Raw genomic sequence first — 9,047 nt, 5'->3', positions numbered from 1 at the left:
CTCCAGCACCTTCGGGCGATCAGCCCCGCCGCGGCGCGGGAGCCGAGTCGGCCGCGAGGCCCGGGGCGGGCGAGGGCTACACGCGTCGGGGTGAGCGGGTGCGCCACCGTCATCGCCGCCGCCGCGCCGACTTTGCCCTTTCAGTCGGTCCCCCAGCCGGCTACTGCTGATCTCTCACGTGACGCCTCACCTCTGTCTCCCGGAGCGAGTTGCCCGAGGACAGCCCTCCTCAGGCTGCTGCGCGTGGCGCCGCCTCAGCCCAGCGCGGGCGCCGCCTCAGCCCAGCGCGGGCGCTCGGCTTCCCGCAACTTTGGGACGAAGCAGTGGGCGGCCGAGGCGCTCTCGGGCCGCGCCCCACGCCCGCGTGGGATTGCAGGGCTTCGCTCTGCCAGGAGGGCGGCGTCGGCCCCGAGAACGTGCCCTGGCCGCAGCCCCGCGCCCCTCGCACTCGCGCGGCGCCGCGCGGACTGGCGGCCGGGCGGGTGCCCTGTACGCTGCGTCGGGAAAGGGGGCGCCCTTCGCCAGCGGGGCCCGGAGCGCGAGCGCCTTCGGGGAAGTCGGCCAGGATATGGCCGAGAGGCTGGGGTGAGCCCCCGGCGCCCTCGCCATGCAGAAGAGCGTGCGCTACAACGAGGGGCACGCGCTGTACCTGGCCTTGCTGGCCCGCAAGGAGGGCACCAAGCGCGGCTTCCTGAGCAAGAAGGCCGCCGAGGCGAGCCGCTGGCACGAGAAGTGGTTCGCGCTCTACCAGAATGTGCTCTTCTACTTCGAGGGCGAGCAGAGCGGCCGCCCGGCGGGCATGTACCTTCTGGAGGGCTGCAGCTGCGAGCGGGCGCCCGCGCCGCCCAGAGCTGGTGCCGGGCCTGGTGGCTCCCGGGACGCGCTGGACAAGCAGGTACCACACGCCCTCCCTCCCGGGGTCCCAGTCTCCCGGCGCAGCTCACGCCAGCTCTCCTAGCTGGGAAGGGCTAGGACTCGACCCCCCACAGGAACCTAGCCCCGAGGTGGACGGTCCCCCGCGGTGGCAGTGGCCGGCCGTCTCGCGCGCCTCCCCAGCGCCATCCCTCCCTCTCGTACACGTCCCAGGTGATCAGTGGAAATAGGTGCTCGGTTTTATTCCTTTCCTCGCTCTGCCAGCGCCAGGTCGTTTCAGCTTCTTGGCTAACCTTTGCTTTGCTTCTCTACACCTTGTTGGGAAGGATTTAGTGAGATGACGTGTGCTGACACCTGTTGGGTTTAAATTGGCAAGAGGGAACTTATTTAGAAAAGTTTGGTTTCTCCTTTCCCAGGCTGGTGCGCGGAGGTTTCTTTGCCTGCCGGATGTTTGATCGCTGGCTGTGCAGGGAACCAGCGGGGCTACCGGGACTGACAGCCACTTTCTGTTGATCATTTTCAATGTCTTTGCGGTTTCTCTCAGTTTACCTTACTAACATTTGACCTGCTGGGTCTAAGTATGAAGGTGAACGTGTATCCTCATGATTAATATCTGGTAGCCATATTCCTGCTCTGTTTATTTGAACTTAGAGCATTTAAAAAGCGTACTTCTGTGTACTTAGAAATGTGTATGTTGAAATGAATGTGACCTCTTAATCCTGGGTCATAATTTTATTAGTTTTGCTATGTGCACACTAGAACGTAGATACAGTAATTCCCCCACTTCCTCTTATTTCCCCTGTATTCCTGCAAATGAGAAGTCTGTATTTTTTAAATCACCCTTTGGTTATTAAAGTTAAAACAGATTAATTTTGTGCTCCCAAGTGTTCTCACTTCGTTTCTAGACCTCCACCTTGAGGAAAAAAAAATAGGCTGATTGTCTTTGCTGTTGCATAAAAATATTTTGCAGCTATATTTTCCGTGCAGCTCAGACCAGACAGCTTCCATTGCAAACCACTGAGGACTGCTGAGGGAGGTGCTAGCGCTGGAATGATGAATAAGATGCCTAAATTAGTCCCTGGGCTCATAAAACAGTGTGTAAAATTAAGAGGAGTTAAAACTAGATCAACCAGAAGTTTGATTTTTTAGCATTGATTTCGCTATAAGTTATTAACAGACTTCACTGATTAAATCTGTTATAATGCCTATGAAGCTGAAATTAAAAAAAAAAAAAGCCCTTATGTGTTAAATGTCATTTGAAAAAATCGATTTTCAGTTTTGTAGATTTAGATTCTGGGAATATATATTTAAATTTCAAGTCATCTATTGTAGGCTTCAAATTGAGAACAGGTATTTTTCAGGATAAATTTTTAAAAAGTCCTTTCTATTGTTGAGGTTGTTTTAAAAAGGTATTTGTTGCAAGGCTACACACGAGCCACAATGAATAGACTTTTAAGAGCTGTTATGTCTAAAATAAAGTAGGGTACTCTCAATTACTCTGAAAGTATGTCATTGATTAATTCCATTTTTTTTTTCTTCTCTGTATTTATATCAGTATCAGCAGACAACAGATTTTTTTTTTTTTTTTGAGCTGGGTAAGTTGTTACCGGTTGCAACTTATTTGGCTGTCTGACTGAAAACCAATATTTTTCTACTTGGGAAACATTCAGATTCTCATTTTCAAGACAGTCTTCTTTAAACCACATTTATTCTTTCAACCATCAAGAAATATAACTTCCAAATAGTTTCATACAACTTTCTGATGGTACTCTCGGACAGGTTACCTTATAATTTTTTTCCTCTTCTGCTTATCAACATACAAATTTTGAGTACTTCTCAGTTATTTTCACACACCCCTGTGAAGTTAGAAATGAGAATATTTGGTATTTGTAGATAACACTCAGATGTGGAAAAGCAGCCATCCCCAAATGGGTTGGGAGTTGAATTGGGAAGCTTTTCAAATTTTGCCTTGTGTTAGACATACTTCTGAGATTTACATTAGCTTAGTAGGTGGATAACTTTCCTCCAACCTTTCCTGTCTGGTTGTGTTTGAAGAAATAAGAAGAAAATTAGAATATAAGAACAAGGAACAAGATTTATTTTACTTTGTTTTTTCTTTTAAAAAGATTTATTAAAAAAAAAAAGGATTTATTTATTTATGCATAGAAGAAATGGACTTGTAGGCCAGAGGTACAGTGGGTTGAGAAGATTCACCAGAGACAGAATGGGGAGCAAAATAGGCAGATGTACTGAAATACACTGCTGAGGGGAGCAGATGTCCAGGCAGGAGAGAGCTGCTGCCCCACATGTGGGCCAGCTCCAAGGCCAGGAATGGACCCTGGCCACAGCAGTGATATGTGATAGCCCTGAGACCTAACCCCTGCACAACCAGGGAGGCTGGGATTGATTCTATTGTGAATCTACAGTTTTTGCAGTTGGTCTGCTTTAATGACTTTGTTTTTTGAAGGTAAATTCAAATTACCTCAAGCCTCAAAGCATGTTGACTGTGAAACTAGTGAGCTAGAGAGCAGTACAAGGGACCATCTCAACCTCTGCTTCTCTAAGTTACTTTTGTAACTTTTCTCATATCTCCATTAGCCCCATAAACATATTTGAACAGGACTTAGGGAGGTAGAGTGTGTTTCTTCCACCATGTTTCTGGGTGGTATCTTTATCCTTATCTTTTATATTTTCTCAACTTTTGCCCTTTTTTAAAAAAATAATAAAATGTGTTTCTTAACATGTAAAAATTAAGTGTGACTAAGATGATTTCCAAGTTGCCTTCTAATAATTACAGCTGTTTTTAGGGTTATAACATACATACTGAGACAATGTCCTAAGATTTAAATATTATCTATCTCCGAGAAACTGAACAAGTAGGTGATTGATGTGGACATTCTGTTAAGTCAGTTAGGTGAGCAGATAGAAAAAACTTATAACAGGATTAATCTGTGCGAAACATTTTTATCATTTACCTAAGGACATCACATTGTAGTGTTACCAGATATAATAGTTTATGTAATTGTCCCTGTAGACTGTCTCTATTGCTCCACTTCTCCTTCAAATAATTTCTTTAAAGATTTATTTATTTATTCTTACAAGAACTGGGGTACAAGCCAGGGGTGGGGAGGGGCGGGGTGAGAGGATTCACCAGAGACAGAGTAGGGCGCAGAACAGGCAGATAGGCGAGGTACGCTGCTGAGGGGAGCAGCGTGGGGGTCAGGAGATGTCTGCCACGCCTTGTGGGTCACCTCCGGGCAGGGGATCAAACTCACTGAAGAGGCTGCGGCTAGCTTGCAGTGCTGCGTCCTAATCTGTTGCGCCATCAGGAAGGGCCTGCTTCATTTTTTTTCAGTAGTGTCCCAAGATATCAGTTTGGTAAATCTGAGATTTCTAGGCTCTTACAAGTTTTTCCTAGAAGCTACTATTAAAGATAGAAATGGTGATATTATAAAATAAGTTCAGTTAAAAATGTAAGTGATGGTCCCTCTTTGGTGGTGCAGCGGGTTAAAGCACAGCACTAAGAAGCTTAAGCCACTTCTGCATGAGTTTGATCCCCGCCTGCCCCGGAGGTGACCACATGGCGCGACAGACCTCTCCTGGCCCGCCCGCTGCTCCCCTCAGCAGTGTACTTCGCCTATCTGCCTGTTCTGCTCCCCGCTCTGTCTCTGGTGAATCCTCTCACCCTCTGCATCTCTGGCCTGTACCCCAGTTCTGTCTGAGTAAATAAATAAATCTTAAAAAAAAAAGTAAGTGGTGTTCCTTTTTTAAAAAATGTATGTTGATAGCACTTCTAAAGCTATTCTATTCCTGGAAAATGAGAAGACTTTTCATTCCAAGTAAAGGTGCTTATAAGGGGAAGAGGACTTGGATTTTGTATCTTCTGTGTGTCAGGTTGTGTTGTTCTCCTTAAACCCATTAAATTTAAACCTGCTCCAACTTTCGTAGATTGGTAGCCTGATTTTACCCCCATTTTTACGTATGCCAACACTGAGGCTTAACGAGGTGTAAGGAGATGATCAAAGCCCCACTGTCCTGGGCCTCCCTGGTGGCAACAGGTTAGGACGAAGCTATGCAAGCTAACCTCAAACACTTGAGTGCAAGTTCTATCCCTGCCCGGTAGGTGGTCCACATGGCCTGTCAGATCTCTCCTGTCTGGCCTACTGCTCTGCTCAGCAGTGTACATCATGGGTCGGAACCCCCTTCTGTTTCTGGTGAATGCTGTCACTGCCCCTATACCTCTGGGCTGTACCCCAGTTCTGTATGCCTAAATAAATAAATCTTAAAAAAAAAAAAAGGCCCCACTGTCCTTATGAACAATGAATAATCTTGAAGAGTACCTTATTCAGGAAACTATTTAAATCCACTGAGTTTCAGGAAATCTTAATCTGAATGTCTCATTGTTTATTCCTTGTTTCCCTTAAAACCTCTTTAAAATACAACTGTGGTTCTTGAGAAATGTAATTACATTTTCAAAGAAAAAAATGACATATATATACTTCAGTAAGCAATTATGCATGACATTCATTTATTTTAGTAGGGATCTTTAAAATGCATGCATGTAGGGTGAAAGTATACATCCCAGTTAGTGTGGCTATTTAAGTGGCTCTGCCTGTCTTGCCTGCTGGCAGGAGAGCCTTACAACAGCAAAACTATTTTTATTCTTATTTTCCTTATAGTTTAAATGTTCTGTTCAGCCTGATTTCAGTGTTTGGAGGAGAAATGCCTCCTTGATTTTGGAGGTTTAATGGACTACATACTTGTCATATTTATTAAACATAGGGTTAAAGATTATTTGAATTCCCCAGTCACCTCATTACTAACCACTCATTTTAGCTGAATAATGGCCACAGGCAGAGGATTTTGATTTTTTTATTGAGTTAGACAGAGTTTCTTGCAAGCTGTGAAAAATTTGTGGAGGGTGGGGAGGGTGGAGGGTGGGCTTTTCAGTTTAGTTCATGTTGTTTGATGTATAATAACCAAGTTTTTATTTTCTTTTCAACTTTTGTTTATTGAACACAGAGAGGAAATGGGATAAAAGTATTTGCTAAATCTTATAAAAAGTTGAATTTATAATTTAGGTAAGAAAAATACTTTATTGCTTGAATTTTATAATTGTTCTTTCACTGAAAGTTAAATGAAGAAAAACATTTATGGATTAGCACAATTTAGTACTTTTTATTTTGGCTACTAAAACTTACACTTAATATTATGTCCTTAGCATTAAGAATTCAACATATGAAAATCTATCTTTGACGTGATAGATGTATATATAATGCATTTTTATTGACAAGTATTTTTATGTGTGTTTTAAAAGTGACAGCTAAATGCACTATCAAGTAAAAGATATTTGCAGTGTGATAACATAATTTCCCCCTTCTTTTAGGAGTTAAAAAGTAGATATTTCCCTTTTATTGGTGATGATAAATCTTAAATGCATTTGTGATAACCAGATGTTTCTGGTTTAGCAGGCAAATGATGAAGTTTGTTAAATTGTTGATATTAGTCTGTTTAGGAAGTTTATATTTTTAAAGTTGATTTTGTTCGCTTTATGCATGCTGATACACTAGAAAAACTTAAGTCTTTATTTTTGTAATGAAAAAAGTCAGATTGACAAACAATTTGAATTTTTCATAATGATGATTCAGTTTTAAAGTAGTTGTGCTTTTATGTCTGTTCATTTATTCTTTAAAAAAGGGATCCGTGTATGTGTTTGTTTCTTGTTATTTCCTATCAGTAATTATTAAACACTTGTTACATGGTTTATAGGTTGGGATTTATCGAATTTATTTCTGGCATTAACATTTCAGGTTGTGAGTTGTAAATCTGATTTGTCTACAGTCTGAAGAGCTTAATAAGGATGTGTGGTACTTTGTTAAATTAATCACAGTATAAAGTCTCTGAAATTAGTCTACCTTAATTTAAGACTGTGCATAGTAAATTTTAATTTAACATTTAAATATACGAAAAATGGTATTTGCTAGGAGTCATATAAAATTAAAATTTTTTTAATACTTAGCCATTATTCTAAATATTAACCATTATTCCAAAATTACTCATTACATCTTAGTTGATGTAATCCTCAATGATTAGTTGATTGAGAAGTTATAAATACAATATTTTGCTTCACCAAAATTTATATTTTAGCATAAGAAATTCAAATGATTGGATGTATATTTAGGAAAAACATGTAAGTAGCAGGTTTTTCTTTTTTGCAGAAACTGATACCAGGAACAGAAATGCAAAAAGCACACGTTCTCAGTTTTCCTTCTTGCTGGCTTTTGAAAAACATAATTTAATGAAGAAAATTTATGTATTCTTTTCCTGACTATAGTAAATGCAAAAAACTCTCAGGGAGAAGGCAGAAAAAAAATAAGACATTTGCGTTTATCTAAATATTTCTTTTTGTATGGCAAAGTAAAAAGTTGGGGAGACCTATATAAGCATTAATTATAACATCAGAGTAGAGTAAGTTAATGAAATGAAAATTTCCTGAGATCTGAGAAAACACAAATAAGTTTAAGTGATATGTTGGAAAAGCTGTGCCGAAAAATAAATTTATTGATCCTTTAGAACTTTATTTATGAATTGCAGGCCACTTTCTTTTCTTAGCTCATCCCGAGCCTACCAGAGTGACCTTTCTGAGACCTTGGTGGTGGAAAGAGCAGGAATCTGAAGGACTCCGGTCATTGAGATTTGGCATTCTTTTCAGGTTCCTGAAATGTCCTATTTTGTCATTGTCTGATTTAATTTGGACAATGCCTGATTCATTTCCTGAACTGTATTTATGAGCCCATGCCATTTGTGTGACTAATGCAAACAGTGGGATTAATTCTTTCAAATAGAAAGTGGTCTGGGGGCTCAGCAGTGGAAATGGTAATCTGCGCAAAAGCTCAATATGTGTCATCATAACACGTTACAGAAGTCTTGATGAGATAATGTTGATAATGCACAGAAATAACAGGAAGCTTGTGTCCAAGATGAATTTGCTTTCTTTAAGTTAAAGTTTCTAGTTCAGATAGTACTATGGTGTATGTTTCAATTCTGGAGTTAAACAGTGGGGGTTTCAGGGTTGACTAAGCTACTTACCAGATATAAAATCCTGAGCAACTTCTTTTCCTAAACCAGCCTACAAAATAAGGATATTGATAGTACCTGAATCATAGGTAGTTGTGAAACTCACATAGCAGACAGCTGGCACATTTGTCAGTTGTTTTTATTACTTCCTTTCTTATGCAGTTTTTCTTTAATGCTCCTCTTTTTGGTTTCATTACTGGGATTATCCAGGCTTTTTTTTTTTTTCTTTTTTAACCTTCTGGGTTCTTTTTTTTTTTTTAAAGATTTATTTATTTATTTGTGCATACAGAACTGGGGTACAGGCCAGAGGCTCAGGGGCGGTGAGAGGCTTCACCAGAGACAGAGTGGGGAGCAGAACAGGCAGATCTACGAAGTACACTGCTGAGGGAGCAGCGGGCGGGTCAGGAGGGGTCTGGCTCGCCATGTGGTCTCCTCCGGGGCAGGCGGCAGGCGGGAATCGAACTCATGCGGAAGTGGCTTCAGATTCTCAGTACTGTGCTTTAACCCGCTGCGCCACCAGGGAGGGCCCCCTTCTGGGTTCTTTAATAAATACTTTTACTTTAGGACACATCAAATAGAATCATTCAGGGAACACCAATATACTTGTCATCCAGCTTTAACAATCTTCACCTTTCTGCCATTTCTTCGTATCTATTTCCCTCCATGCTTGCTTTCTTCCCCTTGGCTATTTTAAAGCAAGCCCCAGACATCGTGTTATTTCATTTGTAAATAAGGAAGTTTTTTTTCTTTCTTTCTTTCTTTTTGGCATAGCACTTGTTTGGCAGTGAAGATTAAACTAGATCTTTTATCATGTACGCTATTGGAATGGTCATCATCGTTTTGCATCTTTGATATTATTAAGGTAGTTGTGAAGTTATAAAGTTGGGGAGTTAGTTTTGGGTATGTTTTGTTATATTAAATCCTAGTGAAAAGAAGTTTGAAATCTCATGCTTAACCATGATCACGGCGCAAAAGTATCTTCATGATTTGACCTTGCTGTTGGGGAAGTTAATAGTATTTCTTTTACTGAGAGAGCCTTTTTTTCTTTCAGAACATTGACCAAACACTTCCAGCTGTGCAGTGAACTTGTTTAGAGA

General features: G+C 41.4%; 1 protein-coding gene across 2 annotated transcripts in view; it reads left to right on the top strand.

Moving 5' to 3' along the window:
- Positions 1 to 591: 591 nt before the first annotated feature.
- Positions 592 to 9,047, top strand: part of RASGRF2 (Ras protein-specific guanine nucleotide-releasing factor 2) — a 190,941-nt gene continuing 182,485 nt past the window's right edge. For both annotated transcript variants that reach the window (XM_012721957.1, XM_012721956.1), the window contains exon 1: positions 592 to 895. In XM_012721957.1, coding sequence (XP_012577411.1) covers positions 608 to 895 — 288 coding nt within the window. In that variant the 5' untranslated portion in view covers positions 592 to 607. The remainder of the gene's footprint in view (positions 896 to 9,047) is intronic.

Source organism: Condylura cristata, unplaced genomic scaffold (genome assembly GCF_000260355.1).
Source record: "Condylura cristata isolate star-nosed mole 26May11 unplaced genomic scaffold, ConCri1.0 scaffold00007, whole genome shotgun sequence".
Classification (NCBI taxonomy): domain Eukaryota; kingdom Metazoa; phylum Chordata; class Mammalia; order Eulipotyphla; family Talpidae; genus Condylura; species Condylura cristata.
Note: the sequence above shows the minus strand (reverse complement) of the source record. Positions and strands in the feature narration are given on the sequence as shown.